Source organism: Antechinus flavipes, chromosome 4 (assembly GCF_016432865.1).
Source record: "Antechinus flavipes isolate AdamAnt ecotype Samford, QLD, Australia chromosome 4, AdamAnt_v2, whole genome shotgun sequence".
Taxonomy (NCBI): Eukaryota; Metazoa; Chordata; class Mammalia; order Dasyuromorphia; family Dasyuridae; genus Antechinus; species Antechinus flavipes.
Window position 1 is genome coordinate 28,456,298 of NC_067401.1, and position 24,608 is coordinate 28,480,905.

At 36.6% G+C, this 24,608-nt stretch overlaps 1 protein-coding gene across 5 annotated transcripts in view; it reads right to left on the minus strand.

Moving 5' to 3' along the window:
- Window positions 1-24,608, minus strand: part of GOSR1 (golgi SNAP receptor complex member 1) — a 73,638-nt gene extending 49,030 nt beyond the window's left edge. For 2 of the 5 annotated variants that reach the window (XM_051992229.1, XM_051992231.1), the window contains exons 1-5: window positions 24,498-24,600; window positions 17,306-17,426; window positions 10,643-10,730; window positions 10,092-10,199; window positions 3,147-3,238 (exon numbers count right to left, since the gene is read on the minus strand). In XM_051992229.1, coding sequence (XP_051848189.1) covers window positions 3,147-3,238; window positions 10,092-10,199; window positions 10,643-10,730; window positions 17,306-17,426; window positions 24,498-24,528 — 440 coding nt within the window. In that variant the 5' untranslated portion in view covers window positions 24,529-24,600. Of the gene's footprint in view, window positions 1-3,146; window positions 3,239-10,091; window positions 10,200-10,642; window positions 10,731-17,305; window positions 17,427-24,497 lie in introns of all 5 variants that reach the window. The other 3 variants (XM_051992230.1, XM_051992232.1, XM_051992233.1) reach the window with 3 other exon arrangements.

A 24,608-nucleotide genomic window follows, 5' to 3' on the forward strand; every position in this document is an offset into this window, starting at 1 on the left:
AATTGGAACAAAAGGTTTGGCAATTGTCAATGCTGTAAAATTACCCATGCATATAACTTGTGAATAAAAAGCTATTAAAAATTTTTTTTAATTATTTGTTAGAAATGATAGCTCTTTGGGAAAGGAGAGGGGAAAGAATAAAGGAAAAAATCTAGATGACATAAGAACAAAAGAAATCAATAAAAATCTATTTTTAAAAAAAGTTATCTATTCAAAGATTTTCAGGGCAGTATTAAGTGCAACTGAAAAAAAACAAAACAAAAATTCCTATAAACAACCTAAATTTTCCTTCCTTGCTGATTTGTTTATTTCCACTTCTTAATATTATTCTCATTCTACACTCTCCACTTTAGTGATCTAATTCTTGCCCACAGATGAAATCTCCATTACCATAGAGTTTCCAAAACTGTATCTCTTGTGCTCCATATTCACGTATCCTCTACATATATGTTCTAGTAGTATCTCATGTTTCAACGTATCCTGAACTAAGTTTTCTGTTGATATTCTCTTGAAATCATAAAAAAGGCTCCTCAGCACACTGGGTGGTCTAACTTATGGGAGGACATGAATAAGAGTTGCACACAATAGGCAAACATGGGTGAGCTGGAATCTTCATCACAAGGAGAGCCTTTAACAACAATGATATCACAGAAGCATTTGGGGCTTAGCCCCAGTTCTCTGTACCTGAGCAGACTTCCTAAGCATTTGCTGAAGCTGATGTTTTTGAAATATTACAGAATAGATTAAAGAAGTAAATGACTTAAAAGAAAGGTCAGTAGGGAGATTATTGGAAGAGTCTTAGCAAAGTGAACAAAGGTCTGGACCTGAACTAGGATGGAGGGAGAGGTTAAGAATGGTAGCAAGAACAGGAGACAACTCAATGGATATGGGGGTGAGGTAATAGGGTAAGCCAAGGACAACAATCAGACTTTGAGCTAGGAGGACAAAGAAAATGATGGCAGTAATATATCTGAAAGTGGGATGTCAACAGGAGAAATAAGTATTACGGCAAGACTTGTCTTTCATTTATTGCATTTGAAGGACAATAGGTTATCCAAGAGGAGATGTCCTATACAAAGAGGGAAAGCTCGTTTAGAAAATGGAAATAAGATGTGGAAATAACTATACTACAGAAACAACAATTATAAAAGTAATAACTAAAGCCATGGGAATAGCTGAGGTCATAAGAAAGAGAATATGGAGAAGCAATGTGGAGGAGCATGTAATAATACTTTTACAAAGATTCTCATGTTTGATTTTTTTTTTTAAAGCTTAACTTATTATAGGGTTAACTTGAGTTACTTGGAAAATTCATTCAGTGAAAACAAATTATTCTTAAAACTGTGCCCACCTGTAAGGGTTCTTTAAATGGGCCATCACGGTGCAACAGGTCATATCAAGACAGTTTCTTAACGGGAAAAAGCTCCCTCTCTGATTGGCTGTGTGTGTGACCTCACAGACTCTTTTTTAAGCCCAGCTCCCTTTATCGTGGGGTAGCTGAGCCCAGTGGATGGATAGCCGAGAGAGGTAAGGAGCTTGATAGTGAACACGTGGGTTTTCACAGCAGTTGTTCACTAGGGAGTTAACAAATCAGGGCACATGGCTGTTCTTGAGTGCGCTATCGGTTATTAAACTATGATTCAAGAAATTGTAGCCAGAGGCGAGTTGGTAGAATTAGTTGACACTATAAAGGTCAGTGGCCAGAGATACCCTGACGCCCTGGGAATTAGGAGAGACTGACAATGTGAAATATTGTGTAATGCTAGAGCTTTCACAGATGAAGTGATTGCTCAGGGTTAAATAATGTAACGATATTTTATACCCATCCTGTTCTTATGCTGTAATTTATACTGTTTCCTTATGTAAACTTTAAGTTTTAGCACAAGTGGTCTATTCTACATTCCCCAAATTTCTAAATTCCTCGGGCTGAGCTTCTACCTTCAAGCTCTTCTTTTGTCTATGGCCTTGGCCACTCCTTGGGTATCTGGCTCCTTCCTCTGAATACCCACAGTAATCACAGTTTCAAATGCTCATGCATATTTACATACTTATTTATGAACATATAGGTTCTCTCTCTATCTCCCCTTCCGTCCCCCTCTCTTGTCTTTTCAAATTATATTTTAAGCCCCTAAAGGCTCTAACATGCTTTTCTATTCCCCAACAACTAGTACAAAAGAAGCATTCAAATATTTGTAGCTAATGATGATAATAGTAATTGAGGAGTTATTCTACTAAGGTCTGGAAGTTGCAGAAACAGAGCAGCTCCTACAAATACCAGAAAGAACAGAGGAAATGGTCTTCCAGAGTGATAACATGCAGTAAATAATTAGCCTTTTATTTAAGGGAATGACTTAAATTCTACATTTCCTCATGAAAAGTTCTAAAGAAAACTTCTACTGGGTGTAATCATTTCTGATGTGTCTGTTTTTCCTAGTTTTGGTCCATTATTAGGAAAGAACAATAGAAGAATAGCATACATTGGGACTTTGAACTGGTATTCTGACTACCAAATGCATAAATCACAAACAGAGAATGGAACTTTGAGCATGGGTTATGCAGAAGCAGATCCTAATCTCTGGAACAACATGGCAACATCTTCCCCAAAAGATACCTAGTTTATTCTACCATATACATATAACACATCAACCACGTGAGAAGAACTTCCTATAAGACATTAATTGTTCAGATCAGATCTGCAGCTTACTCGAAATGATTAGCACACATCTGTTGAAAGATGTCTTCCCTGTTCGCAATAAGAACAGCTGCTGAAAATAGCTATCTTTATTAATACTAAGAACGGACAAGTAAAAACTAATGGGTAGCAATTTCTCTTAAAAGACCTATTGTTCAAAACTGTGTGACAAAAGAACAAGGGTAATGAAGATTTCAGTCTCCTTTTTGGCTATCTTCCTATTCCCCATTTAAGTTCCTTGCCAAAAAGCATCCCCACTAATGGAAATAAGTCTCCCTGATTTATATGCCTATAGACATACTGTTATATCAACATAATGTGTACTTTACTAAAATATTGGATATAAAATTCACCTGAAGGTTTGCTTTTAATTTCTAAATTGGATTAAAGGTTGCTTGAATTTTCATTTTATATAACTTGATAAATATCCATTAAAAAATGCATAATGACTTACTCAATATCCTTTCGTACTGATCCCATGAGGTTCTCTCTTTCCCGTATTGCCAAAAAATTTGCTTTGGTTTTATGAAATTCATGTGTATAATCCTGTAATAGAGCAACATGATATTCCCACATAAAACAAGTTTCTATGCTTCAATCAAATTGTAAGCTTCTGTCAAAGAAACTATTTTAAATAATAAGATTACAAAACATGTCAAAGAGCAAGAATCATCCAGTTAAGTAATGCTTGCAAAATGATTTTATTAAATGTAAAAGCTGCTTTCAGAGCTCTACAAACTAGAGGATTATACTGCTATAGTGGCCCCCAAGAGAAGATACACATGGTTCCAAAGAGCTTTGTACTATAAAAAATTACTGTAACCATTTATAATTTCATGAATCACAGAATTGTACCATTCCAGAATTAGAAGGGACCTCCATAGCCATCCAGTCTAATCATATGCCAAGGACCCTATTCAACATATTCAACAAGCAGTCACTTAGTTTCTGCCTGTAGACCTGCAAAGGGAGGCACAGAAAGAGTGGGGAAATCAAGCTATCAAAGCAATCCATTCCACTTTGGGGCAGCTCTGTTAGAAGCTATTGGTAAGAGAACATTATGAGTTTTAAAATATTACTTATATTGAAAGAACACAACTGATACCTTTTAGCAACAGGTGATCAGAAGACAAACCCTAAAAATGTGCATTTTTTATGTTAATAATAAAAACAAGATTTTAGAAAGTTACATAGTTCCTAAACCTTTCACATCTGAAAAGTCTGATATTAATTTCTTTTTTTTTTTAAATAACTTTTTATTGACAGAATCCAAGCCAAGGTAATTTTTTACAACATTATCGCTTGCACTCACTTCTGTTTGGATTTTTCCCCTCCCTCCCTCCACCCCTTCCCCCAGATGGCAAGCAGTCCTATAAATGTTAAATAGGTTACAGTATATCCTAGATACAATGTATATGTGCAGAACTGAACAGTTCTCTTGTTGCACAGGGAGAATTGGATTCAGAAGGTATAAATAACCCGGGAAGAAAAACAAAAATGCCAACAGTTTATATTCATTTCCCAGGGTTCTTTCTTTGGGTGTAACTGCTTCTGTCCATCCTTGATCAACTGAAACTGAGTTAGATCTTTTTATCGAAGAAATCCACTTCCATCTGATATTAATTTCTAAAGAAGAATCATTTTATAAAGTAAGATTCTGGAAGCAAGAAAGGAGCAAGGGACAATATTACTAAACTTGCTATTCCTTTGTCAGTCATACTAAATGCATGTAAGTGTTTGCTTTCTTTATGACAGATTTAATTATGAAGGAAAATGATGGGAAACAATTATCACTGGCTAAAATATTGAATAATAAGCAATAAAGTTGGGCAAGGGGTCATGCAAAGTTTACCAAAACTATTAATTTTATGTGAAGTTAAGACATAAATCATGTAGGGAAATATTAATTGATACATTTGGAATGATTCAGTAATTTTTTTCCAAGATAAAAGAACTTTTCTTATATGTTCTGGCACAACTCTTAAAGGTTATACCACATTCATAATGTGCTTATTAGTTCAACTGACAGGGTTTGCTTTCAAATTCTGTACCTTCATGAATTTATTTCATTTCATAAGGGAAACCACCCATAGAAATTCAGTTCTCATGAAATGTTTATGCAACTCAAGGAGAACAATCTACCATAAAACTTCATATGCAGGCTTCTTAAGATTTCAAAGTCATTTACCCCAAAGAATTTAAACTCTAGTTTAACAGAAAAAAATGTGATTTCATTTTTTTTTTCTATTTCTGATGAAATCTTAATAGTTAAAAAAAAAAAAGCTCATGCCAACAACAAATGAATATCACTTTCCCATGTTGTTACCATCATCTTCTAAAAGCAGGAATATTGATGGTAGTTTTCTGGTGCCTGGTGCTCTATAAAGAAAACTATCTCACTAACTCATGCAGATTTACAATATGTTAAATGACAGTAGTAGTCAAACTGCCTAATTAAAATTACCTCCCTCAATGAGAACCTATTTTTGTTAAAAGGATGGGATACCTGAAAAGTTATGTGTAACCTGAATTTTTGAAAAGCAAATCATCTAAAAAACCACTATCTATAACAATGCAAAGACCAGTAACTTTTTTTTTATTAAATCTTGAAGGAATTTTGAGAGATCATCTAAATCCAACCAACTCACTTCAGATAGGCTACTGAGGCCCAGAAGTTATATGATTTTAATTAAGCAAACAAGCATTTTATTAAACACATAATATGATGTAAGCACTGTGTTAGATGCTAGGATGCAAATACAATCAACATAGTAATCTCTGCCCAAAGGAACTAACATTCTAATGGTGAAGACAAGTACACATAGCAATATATACAGAAGAAATCTAAACAAATTAAAGGTAAATAAATACAAAGTAGCTTGGAAGAAGAGATTAGGAGAAGGCTTCTTGCCAAAGGTGGTGCTCAAGGTAGATTTAACAAAGGCACACATATATTCCAGGTATGATGATAGCATTACAAAGGCAGGGAGAGGAGAAATGTGTTGGTAACAGAGTTTGGCTGGTGTCAGAGTACCAGAGGGAGAAGTAATGTAAGCTGGGCTTCACAGAGTGAAGCCAGTGACCTTGCATATTTCTCCTCCCTCATCCCTTCCTTCTCTCTGTCTCCCCTCCCCCATGTCATGGTCCTCTTTGAGAATGGACAAACAATAAAAACAATCTCCCTATCTCAAGTGGTTCCTTCCCTACTGTCTATAAATATGCTCAAGTCTCTTTACCATCCTAAAAACCTTCACTAGGAGATGCTATTATTCTCACAAGCTCTCATCCTAAATCACTCTTGCCTTGCTCAAACTTCCATACAACACTGTCTCCAATTTCTGTTTTTCCACACTCCTCAATCCTGTGCTTCATTTCCAACTATATCACTTAAATGAAACCACCCTCTCAAAGGTTAATAATGAAGAGTAGGGAGAGAGATCTCTTAGCAATTATGGAGAGAGAAAAATCTCTTGACCAAATAAAGAGAATGAATCAAAGGAGAAAAAAACAGCCAATTTTTATTACATATAATTGAAAAACTTTATACAAGCAAAATCAATGCACTTAAAATTAAAAGTGAAAAGAGTTAGCTGGAAGAAAAAAATTTCTGTAGCAAGTTTCTCAGATAAAGGTCTGATATTCAAGACATATAGAGGATATGATTCAAATATCTAAGAACAAGAGCCATTCTCCAATAAATAAATGGTTAAAGGATATGAACAGGTAGCATTCAAAGAAGAAATGCAAACAATCAATCCTATCTAAATTAAAACAACCATGAGATTTTACATCAAACTCATTAAGCTGGCAAAGATGACAAAAATGAAAAATAACATCTCTTGAAAAGAATATGGGAGGACAAACACTAATATTTTGGGTACACTTGAGAGTTGGTCGAGTTATTTGGGAAGCAATCTGGATATCCAAAAAATACCCCGAAAAGTCACTAACTTATATATGCCTCTAGATCTAAAAATACCATTACTAGTCTCACTCACTAAAGAGATCAAAGAAAGAGGGAAAGAATGTATAAAAATATTCAGGTCAGTTGCTGACAGGACTGGAAACAAAGGGGGTGCCTATCAATTTGGCAAAAACTGAACAAATTATAATCCATGAATATAGTGATTTTATTGGCACAGGAAACTCCCATGACCAAGCTAAGACTTGACCTTTGCTGCAACTTGCAGGCTCAGGGGGTCATTTAGAATAACAGAAGTTATAGGTAGTATAGCCAGTATGTGTCAGAGGAAGAATCTGAACCCAGGTTTTCTTGGCCTCTCCTTTAGTTACCACACTAGGCTGTCTCTCACATGAATTTAAAACAATACAGCTGCATCATAAAGAAATAACAAAAAGAACAGGCTGAGAAAACATGGGAAGACCTTAATAAACTAATGCAGGGTCAGGTGAACATACCAGAAGATTTTATATAGTAACCAACATTGTAAGGAAAAAATAACTATGAAGATTAAAGAATTGTGACCAATGGCAATAATTCAACATTTTTAAAGAAATGCTGATGAGGCATACTACCCCATCTTCTGACAGAAAGCTGATGGTCCGGGGTACATTTTCAGACATGGACAAATGGCTGGGTGTGTTCTGATTGGTTTCGCTTATTTGCTACAAAGAGGATGTTTTTGAGGGCAGGAAAGGATCTGGTGACAGTGAGGCTAAAAAAGGAGTATTACTAAAGCAGTGTGTTTTTTTTTAAAGACACAGAACAGAATGAAATTCAGAAGACAGATGGGCAGGACAGCTTTGAAATTAACCTGCTGAATTTATTACACACATTAAAAAATACAAGCTGTAAATAGAAATTTGTGGCTTCACCAATCTCTTCATTTCTACTCTTTGTATATGGAAATTCTTGTTGATGTTTTTTAAGTCCAGAATAACAAAAAATAACAGGTTTTTTTTTTTTTAAAGATCATATTCAAGTCAAAGTATAAATTGGATGTTTCTGTGCATTTTTGGTGATGCCAGAAGTTATCTATTTTTCTTCTTTTCAATACTGCAAAGTAAAAATTAAAATCCATACCCCACTTTCCCTAATGAAGCTAACAATATTCTTTTGTCTGAAGTTTCTTTCTCAATGCTTCTCCTTCTTGCTGTCTCACCAAAATCTGATGCCAGTGACTGCCTCTCCTTGTGGATATTTTCTTCTCTCTCCTTCCAACGACACTCTTGGATATCTTAATTGCTGGCTCAGCTTCCAGATCACACCCTTGAGCCTCTTTTCTCATACACACTCTCTCTTTCAGTGACCTCAATAGCTCCCTGGATTTAACAGGCACCACTACACCAGTGACACCTAAATGTAGTTTCTCCCAAGTTTTGGTTTCGCATCGCCAACTATTATCGGCCATTTTGAACTGGATGACCCATAGATAACTCAAATTCATCATGTCTAAAACAGAACTCATCAGTCATCTTTTCCCCCAAACCACTCCTCTTTTCAATTGTTCACCTAGGATGCTACCATCTCCTAGCAGAACCCAGGTTCTCAATCCTGGTGTCACCTCCCACTGCTCATCACATACTCAATTAGTTGCCAAATCTTGTCATTCCTATCACTACACCTTTCACGTCCACTCCCTTCTCTACACAAACACAATCACTAGTTTAGGCCCTCACTATCTCTACTTTGGCCTACTAATAGTCTTTTGATGACTATCTCTGCCTCAAGTATTTCCCCAGTCCAGAACCATTACATAGTTGCCAAAGTGATCCTCCTTAATTAAATACATGGCCATGCCACTTGTCTACACAACAAATTTTATTGATGTCCTATTACTCTAAAAATAAAAAATCTATTTGCCTTTTAAAGCTTTTCACAGCCTAGTCCAGGCTTCCTTTTTCAGTCTTTTGACGCTTCCCTACCCTTCACAGTTACCAGAGTTCAGCTTCTGTCTCCCCAGCTCTCATCTCTGCCCCTTTACTTCGGCTGTCTCTCACACTTATCACACATTCTCTCCTCACAGCCACCTATCAGAATTCCTAGTTTCCTTAAGTCCAAGCTCAGATGCCACCTTCTGCAGTTCTCCCCCAGTTGCTCATACCTATGAGTAGTTATCTCACTTTCCCCTATGCCCATTCCCAAATCACTTTGTATCTGTTTTCTAAATCTATTTTCTGAGTCCACTCAAGGCTCCTCCCTCCCACAGCTAAACTGGAAACTACGTAAGGAGCAGTAACAGTTTCACTTTTGTGTTTATAACTGCAACATCCAACACTGTGTTTGCCTGTTCAATGACACTCTCAAAAGGAACAGGGAAGTTTAGACATGTTAGACGTGAGAGGAACAATAATAGTTTGACATGTCTATAGGACATTCAGCTTGAGATACTCAATAGGTAAGTAGCACTGTGCTTCTGAAGCTCAGGGAGAGCTAGGAATGAAACATCAGCTTAGAGAAGATAATCTCATCTGAGCTAATGAGGTCACCAAAAGAGTATATAGAGAAAAAAAGTTTATAGCTCAAGGAAAGTATTCTTTTCAAAAGTGGGTAACTCTTTCCTAGATTATCTTTCTTCAAATACCCAGAATTTTGATAGATTTGCTCAAAATAAGGTGATCTGACAGACTATAAAGGTCTCTTCTGTTAGCCTTCTACAACTGTCCATTACTCCTTGATCACAGTTGGTAAGCCAATGAAACCATTGCATAGTTTAATTAATTCCCTTGCCCCAGATTTGTTATTTCTCTTATTAACCAAATTATCTGCAATTAACAGAGATAACTGCAATAGCCAAGAGCAAGTTTTAGAATGTTTCTGGAAAAAGACATGGTGAGAAACTGTCCTGTAACAAAGTGAAAAACTCTGCTTAGAAAGTTCTTTCTTCTTTAAGAGGAAAAAAAAAATGAATCACTGAGCAATCCTCCTGCTCTGAAATCTGTTTTAAACCCTTGTTGTAACGGGCTGAGGCTCGAGTTGATGCACTGAGGTCCCAAGCACGTGAGGCTAAATAGTAATTGGACCATACTCTATTAATATATATGCTTGGAAAAAGAATGGCCCCACCCACTCTTTGTGCAAGTCCTGATGTGTTGTGTAGGAAATGACATTTTTGGTGGGTGGAGGCAGGGGAGTGGAAAGGGAAGCAGAAAGAGAGACTGCTGGCTGGCATCTTGACACAGCTGCTCGCATTGCTATCGCGATGGCCCTTCATCTCCAATCCCCCCCTGCTAGCTGGCTTCCTGTCGCAGCTGCCCATATTGCTATCGTAATCCTTCTTGCCCATATTACTATCGCAATCCCTGCTCACCTCTACTGAGAATAAAGATTGAAGATTTTTCCCTTAACCTGAATTCCTGACTCCGGCTGATTTTAAATACACGGTCATCACATCTTGTAAAGAATATTTAATGGGGAAAGTGTGAGGCACTAAATTACCTGCAAGATGTCTCTGTGTCGCTGTAGTGTGTGCATGAGTGCTGCATTGAGGGAAGGGACGCCAGCGCTGTTGGTATACTCCGCCATTTTGTCATTTACTCCTGTAAGCTACACAAAAGGACAAGGCATTAAACAAGGCATTTTAGAATATGTGAACAGTCCCATGCTACCCAAGTCAAATTACTGATTTATTTGCCCTTTCTACTACATGCTACAGCATAGGAAGCAGGAGCAACACACAGGGAGAGGGAGGCAAATGGGTTTGGGTCACTGTCATAAATGCTAACATATCCAAAAAAAAAAAAAAAGAAAGAAAGAAAAAGAAAAAGCTAACAAAGTAATAAAGAATTTGGTAACAACTACAGCAAATATTTCCTATCCTGGATCGAGGGCAAGAGGGGTGGGGTAAAGGGGGAGTAAGTGGAATATGATGACTCATCTTTAGGTGACTAGAAAAATTCAATCAACAAAGTTTTATTTTAAATGGTTAGCTTGCTATCAGAAGGATAAATATATGTATGTATATGTATATTATATTGAAAAGAACTCACCCTTGCCAAGAGCTGTTCAATCTCCACAGCCATTGTTTCAAACATTCTATCTTGGCTTGATCCATTTAAAAGAGGTGTTGTGTCAGAACTAAAGCAATAAAGTTAAAGGGAGCCCATTACTTCAGGTACCAGTAAAGTTTGCAATAATTTAATAATTTTTATAAATATTTATTTCTTTAGTTAAATTTTCTAAATTAGCTTTTTCTGTAAGGTTCATACCTTATACCATAAATACTTTAATCTGAACTCTCAATAAATCAAAACACATCTATGCAAATTTTAATTATACTCTAAAGAATTCTCACTCATTTGTCAATATTTGGTATGTATTTATAAAACCGCTCAAAAGAAATACTTAAAATTTTGACCATTCTCAAAGCTAGGAAGTAACCAAAGCCATGGCCATCTATTCAACTCTGGCTTCAAAGAAACAAAAAATTCTACATAATTAAACTATGGAAATAAGAAGTAAATCATATTAACTCAAGCACTCAGAAAGGCAATGTCTGATGAGTTTCTAAGGGAATGTTCCCCCAAATAAACAGCAATGATGATTCCTTTAAAGCATTTCATCTGACACATACTCTATCCCAAGAGACAAGTGATAGCTATATAATAAATTTGAACATAAGAAATAGGAAAGAAATCATTTTTTATTCCTAAAATAATTTGCAAAAGACAAATTTCCACAAATTAAAAATGAATACGCAGAGTGGCAAAAAGAACATGACCCAGATTTGATAACGAGTTCCAGCATTAGCTACTTTGTTTCTTCCTTTGAACAAGGAAGATCTCTTCAAGAAACTGCATATGTTCAATATATATACAGGATCACTTGCCAAATGAAGTAAGGGATGGGGAAAAGGAGGGAAAAAAATTAGAACATAGAGTTTTGTAGGGATGAATGTTGAAAATTATCCATGTATGTATTTTGAAAATAAAAAGCTTTCATTTAAAAAAAAAAAAGATCTCTTTCAAATTTTAATTTTCAGGAAGGAGGGAGGAATGGGAGTGAAGAAAGATCCAAATCTGTAATTTTCTCAGTGTAGGGGATTTATGGTATTGGCAAACAACCCTTGGCAACTTAGTGTCTTTATATAGCTGCCAAGGCTCTAAGAGGTTGGTTGTTTGCACTGAATTATCCAAGTTAAAGGTAGGACTTTTAAATATTTTACTGTAACTGTTTCACCTTCAGATTTTCTCCCCAAAAGTATAAAATACTATTTTTTGCCCCTACCTTTTGCTAGGCATAAACCTCCAACGAGGTCAATGATAAAAATAAAGGTCCCAAATATACCAAAATGTTTATAGAAGCACTTTCTATAGTAGCAAAGAAATGGCAACAAGGTAAGCACCCACTGACTGAAAAATGATCCATCAATGTACCCTTGTGTACCGTGAATACAATGAAGTGTTACTTATGAATGAAATGGTTTCTTATCATGAATAGAAAGAAGCATGCAAAGATTTATATGAACTGATGCAAAATGAAGTAAGCAGGACAAGAAAGACTATATAAATACTGTAAATTTGTTTATAACAAAGTAAATGAAAACAACACAACAACAAAACAATCAAAACTGAGTGATATATTACAATAACTAAACTTGGCTCGAAAGAAGAATTATAATTAGAAAATTCCCCCACTTCTTTGCAGCCTGGATAGAAGGGAGAGGATAAGTATTAAACATTGCATATAATGTCTGACATTTTTGATATGTTGGTTAATTTGGCAGAACTTTTAAAAATTCTTTATCATAAGGAAGGCATAGATCTTTAAAGAGAGAATGCTGTGAAGTTATAACAACCAAGATTGCCCCCCAAAAGAGATGTGAGAATGCAACAGCCTCTATTTGTTTGCAGATGTGAACGGAAATACAAATAATGTTAGTACTAAATATAATGCTAGATTTGATCACTGTTAGTTTCACTCAATCTTTTTGGGGTTTTTTTGGTTAATTAAAAAAACTTTGGAAGGGATGACTCTGGGAAAGGAACATATTGGAAAATGTGGGTAATGTACAAGGTGGGCAGTGGGAAGTAAAAATGCAAAGGACTCAATAAAGTACAGAAGGAGACACAAATAAAGCAATTTTGTCACTACCAGTTAAACATCACATGTAGCTTAAGAAAACCTGAATATAATCTAACTTTACGGTTTCTTAATTTACTTTCCTATTCTTTGTATATTGAGAGGATTAAGAAACAAAAAGTTGGCTGATATAAAACCAAAAATTTTAATAAATTTTTAAACAATTGATTTTAAAATCTGCTTCCTGTCTATGGTCTTCATGACATCTGACAACTTACCAACAAATTGCGAAATAAACAAAATTGATGCCAATTGTGGCAAGAGGCTTAGAAGATTCACAAGGAGGATGAGAGAACTGTTTTTAAGTATAAAATAGGCAAGAGGCCACTGAAGCCAGAAGACAAAGGTTTGGGCTCTGCCTCCAATACACACTACCTGTGTGTAACCAGGCAAGTCTCTTTAAAACTTAAACTACAAAGCAACTCTTTGGCATCGGCAGAATGAGATTCTACCCCAAAGAAGTCACAGACATAGATAAAATAGGTGATCTTCCTGCCTTGGGGTTCTCATCACATCAGATCTTCCCCACAGCTGCCAAACAAGCCACTCTCAGTGCCTCCTCCCAGTCAAGTTCAGGGGCTCCTCATCACCTATAGGATCAAATCTAAAACTCTCTATTTGCTATTTAAAGCTCTTCACAATCTGGCCCTTTCCTTCCTTCTAGTCTTCTCCCACTTGACTCCCCTCCATGCTTTTACCCTCCAACTCGGCACTCGAGATTGCTCCTCAATCAGGACACCTGTCCCCCCCTACCCTCATCTCCTGTACTCTCCACTGGTCTCTAGGTTTCCTTCATGTGTCAGCTCAAATCCCACCTTCTGTAGGAAGCCCCAGTTCTTAGCACTTTCCCTCCAAATACTGCCCCCTGCCCCTCTGTGCATAGCTCCTACTAATTCCTTATTATCCTTTGCTTCTTAATGTTATCACATGAGCTCCTTGAAGGCAGGGACTGTGTTTACCTTTCTTTGTATCCCTAGAGCTCAGCACAGTGCCCTGGACCCTGAGACAAGAAATAAGCATCAAACTCTATGGATTAGAGAGATGTCAATAGCTACTGACAGGTATCATTAAATTCCCTAACCCTACTTATCAGTCCACACTGATAGGCCTCAATAAAGGGAACCAAGAACCAATTTATACAACACAGATGTACCAAGCATGCCATACTTTGAGATATCAGGCAACATAGAAAAATATTCCTGGAGGAAAAGAACTATTTCAAATTTTGTCATGATAGCAGCATTCAGGGACATTCTTCAACATGGGGAGTCGACAAATGTTTCAGATTACACTGCCAATCTGGTTCAAAGTTTTGGCTTAAAAAAAAAAAATCATTTTCTGCTAACTACAAAATATTTTGTATTCTGTTATAAATCTTTATATGAAGATGTTTTCAAGGCAATTACTCTTGAATAACTTATCACTGAAAACTGACTATATTCCAAATATTTTAGAAAAATTAATCATTTTAAAGTTCAGAAAAAATTACATAAAGCACTGTGGAAGAGTATCATCTGATAATTAAGAGATAAAAAATTTAAAAGAAATTTTGCAAGTGGTCATACAGACTGAAATATTTAAGAACTGATTCAGGAAACTTTGTTTCCCAGCATAAATATAGCTCTCTAAATAAGGAACCTAACACAGTCTTTTCACTACATCTATTCTGATTAAATGCCCAGAAGGACACAGAGCAAAGAGTCTTAATGAGGCCTATAGTATACTTTAGTTCAATTTTTAATTTCAAGTTATTAGTTCAATTATTCATACTTCAAGTACTGAAGTAACAGTACTGCTACTTACATCAGAACGTTCCATATAACCATGAAAAAGACAATATTAGCTGAAACAGTATTTCAGAGGGTTCATTAATTCCATGGAACAACTGACTGATCAAATGACATTACAGTGAGGGTTTCTTCACATTATTGAACCTTAAATGCACTTATTCTTGACAAAAGACCTATCCAAATAAAAAAACTAGTTAAAAGACAACAAATCTGAACATTTTTTGAAATTCACATTCCAAAAGTACATATGATTGTCATATTTCTAATAAGTGTGCAAGAAACACATTTCTGGGTTTGGTTTGGTTTTAAAAACAATGCAAAAGATTGGTACTTGCAGCATGCCAACAGAACCTATAAACACCTACTGAAAATGAACACAAGCTATAAAGGCAAAATGGAGCACTGGCTAAAATCTGTGAAAAACATTTTATCCAGTTATTTAACACTCAAAATAAAGAGGTGCCCAAAGCCAAAAAGAGGATGGTGAAGTTTTTCTTCCAACAACTCACTCACCGAAAAGTTCCAGTACTCTGACAAGGAGGACTATAGCATGTTAGGTCAACACTAAGACAGCACAAACTCATACACTTTTTCTCTGGCTAGTCAAGGAAAGGGAGGAGATGGTTCCAAGAAGAGAGAAGGTCTTGGCTCAGAGTAGGTGGGAGGAGGATAGCTGGCAAGAGAGACAGCAGAGCTGTACAATTCCTTTTCTGTTTTCTCTGCAAAGAAGAATGACCTTTACCCTAGGAATGACCAAACAAAAATGACCAAGCTAGAACTGATGTTGAATATAAGTAAGGAGAGCTCTCTAAATGCTCACAGAATCCAAGACACTGGGCCTGTCCTTTCAGGACCCATGTTTGAATCAATCATGGAAAATAGGAAAGGTCCCACAAAATCTGAGAACAACAAATGTTCCAATTTTCACAAAAAGAATAAGTTCAGTGTCTGAAAACTCTAGGCCAGTAAGCCTGAAACCGAATTCTGGATAAAATTCCAGATCACATCATTACAGAGATGGCTGGTGAACAGCTACAAAAGAAAGCCATAATGATGACAAAGAGCCAATGGGGCTCCATCAAGGGCAGGTCATGTCAGACTAACCTCATTTCCTTTTCTGATAGGACTACTAAACTGTAGTGAGGGAATGCTATGGTTATAATTTGCCTAGATTTTTAGCAAAGTTTTTATAAGTATTTCATGTTATTTTTATTGAGAAGATAGGGAGATGTGGACTAGATGATAATACATTTAGATGGATTCACAACTGGTTAGATGACAAGACTCAAAGAATAGTTATAAAGGCTAAAATAGCTCCAGGGAGTTGAGCTCAGCCTTGTGCTATTAATAATTTTTATCCAAGACTTAGACAGAGGCAAAAAATGGACAGAGGCTGATCAAATTCTGCAAATGATGCAAAACTGGGAGGAGAGCTAGCCTAAAATATGCCAAGAACTTGAGGAACATTGGGCTGAACATAAGATAAAATTTAATAGACAAAAATGGAAAATTCTTGCACTTGGGGAAAAAAAAATTGACTTACTCTAGTATAAGGACATTTGGAAAATAAAGATGTTTTGAAAAAGATCTGGGCACTTCTTGGACTGAAAGCTCAATAAGTCAGCAATGTGATGGGGCAGCCCCCAAAGCTAATGAAACCTTGGCTGCACAAAGAAGAGGATGGCTTCCAGGAACAGGGAGGTAAAAGTCCTACTGGACAGATCATATCAGGCTTCTCTTGGATGCTTCAGGCTTCTCCATTATGGATGCCATGATTTAAAAAACCTATTGGTAAGCGAGGCAGTGACCAAAGGAGGGCACGAGAACTGTGAAAAGCTTTGGGAGTTCAATATCACATGAAGGCCAGTTTTGAAAGAACTGTGTATGTGTAGCCTGGAGCATCAAAGACCCAGGTGTACCAAATAGCTGTCTTCAGTATTTGAAGGGCCATCATATAGGAGGGAAGAAAGAGCCTCATGGAGTTTGACCCGAAAAGGCAAAATCAGATGCAATGGGTGGAAGTCATAAAGAAGAAAAGTTAGGTTTGATGCCAGGAAGAACTTCTTAATCAGAAGCTGGACAATCACTTATCAGAGATGTTACAGTGGAGATCTCTTTCTTTTATGAGTTGGACCAAATGGTCATGGAGGGTCCTTACTACTTGTCTGAAAGCTCTATAATTCTATGTCAGGGGAAATCACAGTATGTTCACATAAATAAGGACAGATCCTTACTAACAAATGAAAAATTCATAAGTCTCCACTTTTTGGCAAGAAGTTATGGAATAATTCATATATTTTCAAACATGGCCAATGTATTGATTTGGTTTCCTAAATTATACTTATTTTAGCTACAAAAGAGGGCTGTCTACCAATAGCAGGGTTATTCATGGGAAATGACAATGATACTGAAAAAAAAAAAGGATCAATAAAACATTTTTAGGGGAAAAAGAAAGGAAATCTATAAAATAGACTGACACACAAAGCCTTATGCTGCCTGAAGCAGGAACTCCATCTTTCAGTCAAATCCCACACTCTCAAGCGCTGGCAATCCTCTACCTACACTGTCACAAATCTTGCACACAGATCTTTCATTTGCAAAACCTTTGAGGATTCAAAGAAATAATTTTTTTAAATTACTAAAAAGAAAATAAATTAAATAAGGTTGAACTGAATGTGAACTAATAAAATCTAAATTATAAAGTAAATATTTTGTTTTACTTAAAGTAAAAACTGTAACTATATTATACAATGTAAGGCAAAAGAGAGATTTTGGTAGTACCTATACCTGTCGCGTCTTCCATCTCGGGCATTACTGTGACTATAACTTGTGCACAGTTTACTGAAGGAAACCAGTTTCAGATCAAGTTCATTTTCAAGCTGTCGGGCCTGTTTCCGGAGATCTTTAACAGAATTTGAAAAGCAAATAATTAATAATGGAGGGTTACTAGTAAAACTACAAAATGATATGGCTAAAATATTTTGGCTTTCAGGACAATTAAACCCTCAGCAGATGTTTAAACTATGAAAACCTATGATTGAAATTGTCATGCTTTTCTCCAGGTAGATGGTGAAGTGAATAGAGCACTCAGTCTGGAGTCACTAAAACTTGGATTCAAATATGGCCTTGTTATATACTAGCTGTGTGATCCAAGGAAAGTCATAACCTTTGTCTGTCTCAGTAAAAAGGAAATCATAAAAACACCTACCTTCCCAGAGTAATTATGGAGATAAAATGTAAAGCACAATTCCTAGAACAAAGTATATACTTAAAAATGCTTGTATCCTTTTCTTCTAATAAAATATAATTGTAAAAGGAGGGAACTAAGATAATAAAATCAATAATTTTCTTTCATTCAAAATGTGGTTATGGAAATAAAAGCCTAATTGGACTATATTTTAGATAACTACTAAATTAATCCTTTTCTATCTATGGTTACCATATTCTTATTCTCTAGTTTAAGCAGATCCTGTCACTTATAATTAACATCTCTGAAATTAATCTCAAAAGAACTTAAGAGTCTATACCACATAATTTAAAAACACATACTGCCCTTATATTATTCATTTTAAAAAAGTTTTAGATTTTTCTTCCCCAAAAGATTGTAGATCCCTTGAGAAGAAATATGTAACTCAAACAAACAGGCTTGCATAGATACCTTGTAGATCAAGGTATAGAAAAAAAACCTTATTAAGAAATATTCTAAAACATCCATAATTATACTGAAAAACATTTATAATCAATTATTCAAGTTTTTTTTCCCTTTTTTTTTTCCTGAGGCAAATGGGGTAAACTGACTTGTCCAGGGTTACCCAGCTAGGAACTGTTAAGTATCTGAGGCCAGATTTGAACTCAGGTCCTCCTGACTTCAGGATTGGTACTCTATTCACTGTGCCATCTAGCTGTCCCAATCAAGTATTTTTAAGCACTTGTTATATGCCAAGTAAAATTTAAAAAAAAAAAAATTTGAAATTATATATACAAAAAAAAATACCCCCCAATTCATTTGTAAAAATTTGTTGTCCTTTAAAAATTTAAAAGTGGTCTTACAAATACATCTAAAGCACTAGCTTTCTATTCTGAAAAGTCAGTTAATAAATATTTATTAAATTATCTGCTTTGTGTCAGGAATTGTGCTGTAAATGTTGAAGATACAAAAAGAGGCAAAATACAGTTCCTGCTCTCAAGGAGTTTACAATCTAATGGGAGAGACAACATGCTAAAACTATGTATAGAAGATATACAGGGTAACTTGAAGATAATTTGAGAAGAAAGGCAAAGGGGTAAAAGGCAGGGAGGGGAAATGGAGCATACTGCTCGAGGAACAGCAAAGGAGGCCAGTGTCAATGGACTGCAGGGTCACAATGGAAATGTTAAGGAAGACAGTTTACAGAATAAGAGGAATGACACAGAACTACACTTTGGGAAGATCATTCTGACAGCTGAGTAATAGACAGAACAATCAGCAAGCTATTGCAAAAGTCCACATATGAAATGATGAGAGCCTGCACCAAGGTGATGATTATGTCAGCAGAGAGAGAACCTACATAGAGAGAAAGATGTTACAAAGATTAAATCAAAAGGCCTTTTAAATTAAACAGACTAGTTTGGGGAGAGATGGCAGGAAATAAAGTGAGTAGAGAATGACATCTAGATTATGAGCCTGGATGACTAGGGGGAGGGAAGGAAGCAGGCATTGCTGGTACTCTTAACAGAAACAGGGGAAGTTAGGAAGAGGAAGGATTTGGGGGGAAAGATGATGAAATCAATTTGGAACATATTGAGTTTAAGATGACTAAAGGACATGCAAGATGTTTCATAGGGAGTTAGAGATGTGAGACTGAAGGTTAATAGAAAGATTAGGGCTGGATGGAGATCACCAATCAGAGATCAGCAAACAAAATAGTACAAAGGGAGAATGAAGAGAAGAAGGATCAGGGCCCAGATACGTGTGTTTAGCAGGTATAAGTTGGGATCCAGCAAGAGGGAGGATCAGGAGAGATAAGGGAAAAAACTATTTCAAGTTTTAAGTTGTCAGAATTTGAGTAATTCAAAAACTTGGAATCTTAGTACTGTTTCAAAGGAGTTCTGATATAAACTATAATAAAATTGCAAAACTCTTTTAGAATCAAGTCATTCTTGCGGAAAGCAATTTGGAATTATGCCCAAAGAGCTATAAAAAGGGCATACCCTTTGATCCAATAGCCTCATTACTAGGTTTGTATCTCAGAGATCATAAAAAAAAGAAAAGGACACACATGTGCAAAAATGTTTTAGCAGTCCTTTTTGTAGCGACAAGGCACTGGAAACTGAATGGATGCCCATTAGTTGGGAAATGGCTGAATAAAATATGGCATATGAATGTAATGGAATATTGTTGTCCTCTAAGAAATGATAAGGCAGCTGATTTCAGAAAAGTCTGGACTTAAATGAACTGGTGCTTAATGAAGTGAGTAGAACCAAGAGAACACTGTACACAGCAACAGCAACATTGTGTGATGATAAACTATGACAGACTTACACTTAGCTCTTCTGAGCCATATGGTGATCCAACACAATTCCAATGCATTTGGGATGGAAAAATGCCATCTGCCTCCAGAAGAGAACTACAGAAACTGAGTGAGGATTGACGAATGCTGTTTTTTACTTTTTTTTTTTTTGGTTTTTGTTTGCTTTTTCTTTCTCATGGTTTTTCCCTTTTGTTCTGATTTTTTTCCACAACACGAAAAATATGGGAATGTTTAAAATGACTCTAATAGACTTATATCACTGATTGTACATAATTGTATACAACTCACATCATATTGCTTGCTGTCCCTTCCTTCTAAGGAAAGGAGGAAGAAAAAATTTGGAATTCAAAATCTTGCAAAAACAAGTATCAAAAACTATCTTTCGATGTAATTGGAAAAATTAAATACTATTGAGGAAAAAAAGAATAAAAGAATAAAGTGTTAGAACAACTAAGCACACTCACCACTAGTCTTACCTGGATATTTACCCCTCCAAATAGAAGCAATGCATATAGTAGATACTTCACAACCAGGCTTTTACGTGAGCCAAATCTTAACACCAAATTCAGCTATCATAAACCTAAAGCCAAATCCACTTAAACATTAGGTTCCTTTATAGAAGAAGTTTTACTGATAAGAGGAAATGCAGGTCAGCACTACTGCTACAACTGGAGAGAATTTCCTTAAGTGCTGAGAAGCTGTGACTTAATGACAACCTAGGTCCCTCCTGACTAGGAGATTATATATGACACACTACTTCTCTTACTCTTTCCTAAGACTTCACTTTAGTGCCAAGGAGGAAGGGTTATATAGGAACAGGTCCTACTTTTGTAGTGTCATAATAACCCTTGCTAGACTGTGCTGAGCTGATTCTTATAACCTACATAATATTAGGTATTTGCACAAACCCAAATCAACCAAAGAATGATATCCAGAGTACAAGAGAGGAAAGAAAAAGGTGCCCAAAAGAACACAAGATTTGTAATAATGGTTCAACTTTCTCCTCAGACTACAATAGTCAATGTTTTATGCTTGAGAACACTCCAACAGAAATGCCTAAGTCTGACAAGCACAACAATGTTTTCAACAAAAGATTAAAAATAAACAAAGTCTTTGATCTAAGGTTTGTGTCATAACCTTTACTCAAGTCCCAAACTAATACACAGACACCTCCTTCATTTCATCAATGACTTGCTCTGAGTGGAATTTTCTTTTTTTTAAATGACACTGTAATTTGCAGTTAGAAATCATACCTTAAATGTGTATTTAGTGGAAATGTGTTTAGAAGAATTACATGTTTAACCTACATTGGATTACTTGCTGTTTAGGGGATGGAGGCGAGGGGAAGGGAAGACAAAAAAAATTAGAACATAAGATTTTGCATGAATGAATGCTGAAAATTATCTTTGCATGTATTTTGAAAATAAAAAGCTATTATTTTTTTTAAAAGTGTTATTTAGTAGAAGCAATTCTTGGAGGAAGCTGAAATTTTTTCTCCCTACATAGTTTGACAAATCGAGTTGTGATATATCACACAGCACAATATGTTAAAAATGTGAGATCTGTGGGAAAGCGTATATGCTCAAGGAAAGAAGAAAACAAAAAGTAAAATAAGAGAAATCTATAGGTTTTCTCTGAATGAATTAGTAACCGTAAAACAAGCTCTTGGGAACTCTCTACTTAGGCCTTCTGCTTTTCATTATTGTTCAGTATGTGAACACATAAAAGAGTGAAAATAAAAAGAGAAACAATGCCTAAAATCTCATATTTCAGTCAATTCTAATACATATTAGTAATATATGAATCAAATCATCCCCATTGGCCAAGGCAATATAGCACAACACACCAAATTTTTTTTTTAGAAGTTACAAGTGCTTCTTGACTGGCAGTCTTTAAAAAGCATTTTTACACAAATTCCATAGCAACTTTTAAAAGATATGACATTACAGTGGGAAAATTTGTGTGGACCACAACATAACATTTCCACTCTTTCTGTTATAGTTTGCTTGCATTTTTGTTTTTCTTCCCAAATTACCTTCTTTCTAAATTTGATTTTTCTTGTGCAGCAAGATAACTGTATACATATGTATGTGTGTGTGTGTATTTTTTTTTTTTTTTTGTATTTAACATGTATGGGGCTACCTGCCATCTAGGGGAGAGAGGGAGGGGAAAAGTTGGAATAGAAGTTTTGCAAGGGTCAATGTTGAAAAATTACCCATGCATATGTTTTGTCAATAAAAAGTTATTTTAAAAAAAAGATATCTCATTAAAGTTTAAGAAGTTGCTGCTTCTTGATAGAAAGCACTGAAAATAGGGTTCTGCAAACCCTTCTTGAATCAGATTTTATGAAGATGGCTCCAAAAAGTACTCTATAATGTTGATAAAAATGAGAAGCCCAATGTAAGGCTTAGGGTCAAGAAGTTCTGGGCTCAAGCTTTCTCTTAGTCACACAATAGCAGGTTGATCCCTCAGAGGTAGAGGGAACTCTACAAGTTACAAGTGGTTGCAAATGAGCACCAGTGGAATGGTTTTCTATACTGAGAACAATCTAAAGATGAAATCACAAATCTGTGTGATTTCAAATACTACTATTAATTAATTGAAGAAAGGGTTGAAGTAGGAAGCTGAAAGCAACATAAAACAACTAAGGAACCAAGAAGACAAGCAAGAGTTAAGAATATCACCAGGAAAATGTTCTGATCATAGGCAAAGGACAACAGACTGGGAGTCTGAGCACTAGAGTGGTGAGTCCGTATTATCCAGATATCAGGGAAAGAATGGAAGGACTCTAGACCCCTCCTGTGGTAAACTCAGGGCAAGATATGGACCAGAATCACTAACAGGAACCTGAATCCAGATCTTCATGATTCCAAGATTGGGTCCCTCTGCCTCTCAGGCAGCAGTGTGGTGCAGGGGAAATAACTACTAGCTTTGGAGCCAGAGCCCCTCCATTCCAATCCTGGCTTTGCCGTTTACTCTCTATGTAACCTAAGGAAGTGCCATTATGGGCCTCACTTCCAAAAATTATAGAATAAGAGCAGGGAGTCTTCACTTTTTTTGGATCATGGATTCCATCCTTTTTAGAATCATAATTTTAAAAAAAACTTTACAGTTGAAAAACTGAGTCTTTTCTAGTTCTAACCCATGAAAATTAATTTTCCAGAAAAAGGGGCTAAAATGTGCTTATTTCCATAGATTCAGTAAAGACCAACAGAAAAAATGCAGAGGCAAAGGAAACTCAGAGCACTTCCTCTGCATCAGAGAATTAGGCAGCTGAATGATAAAATAAAAGAGTTATTTAGCACTTAGTAGAACTGTGTTCCAAGTATTGTGCAAGAAAACAAATTCCTCCATTAAAAAATACTTTTTTAAGCTTTTAAAATCATTCAATTCTAATTTTATCTCTGATCAGTTTTACCTTAAGCAAGCCACTTTCCCTCCTTGAACCTCAGTTTCCTCATTTGCTAAATGAAAGGGCTGGCTGCCAAGGTTTCTGGGGTCCCTGCCAGCTCTAGATCTATGGCCCAAAGTCACTTGCCCCTTCTACCTGTAAAATGAAGGGGTTGGACTAGATGGCACCTGAATGCCCTTCCAGCTTCAGACATTTGGAATACTACAATACTACAATGAACTGTGCTTTACTGCTCTAAATATATCCCGGGAGATTTAAAATACACTTCTAAAGAAAAAATAATGGGGATCGAGAGAAGGTAGAAAAGTCAGAAAGCATTGAATTTTGGGTAGAAGGAAGGGTGAAAAAGAGGAAAGGAGGAAGAAAAGAAAGGAGGGAGGAATTGAGGAAGAGGGGATGAAGAAGAAAGGGAAGGATGGATGAAGGAAGGAAAAAAGGAATTAAAGAAGAAACGATAGAGAGAAGGACGGAGAGTGAAAACGGGGGAGAAAGGAAAGGAGAGGGAAGAGAAAAGAGAGAAGGGAGGAATTAAGAAAGAAAGGGAGTAAGAAAGGGAAGGGGAAAGGAGAAAAGGAAGGATGGAGGGAAGAAGAAAGAAATGAGAGAAAAGAAGAGAGGGAGAAAGGAAAAATAGAGGAGAGGGAAAAAAGAAGGGAGAAAAGAAGGAATAAATAGAGGGGAGGAAGAAGGAAAAGTAGGAAAGACAAGGAAGGAAGGGAGGACAGGAAGAGAGAAAAGGGAAGGAAGGAAAGAAGAGAGGTAGGAAGGAAGGGAGGAAGGAAGGAAGAAGATAGGAAGTGCACGGATCCGGCAACAGCCCCCTCACCTCCCCTTTTCCGAGCCCCGCCCCCAGCCCCCACCTCTTTCGCGGTACCCCCCGCCCCGCCCCCCGGCTCGGACCAAGGCCTCTCCCCACGGGCCGCATCCCCGCCTCCCCTCCCCCGCCCCTACCGGAGCCGTCTCCCTAGCCGCCCGCTCTCTCGAGGCAGCCCCGCTACGGCCGCCCTGGCCCCTCTTCTCCTCTGAGAGTCCCCGGTCCTCACACTCTCACCTTCCCAGTAGTTGCTGGTTCCTGCCGCCATAGCTGTTGTTCCAACGTCAGCCGGGCCGGGGAGCACTGGAGAGGAAGAAGGCCAGAGCGTCGCTTCCGCCCCACCGCCCT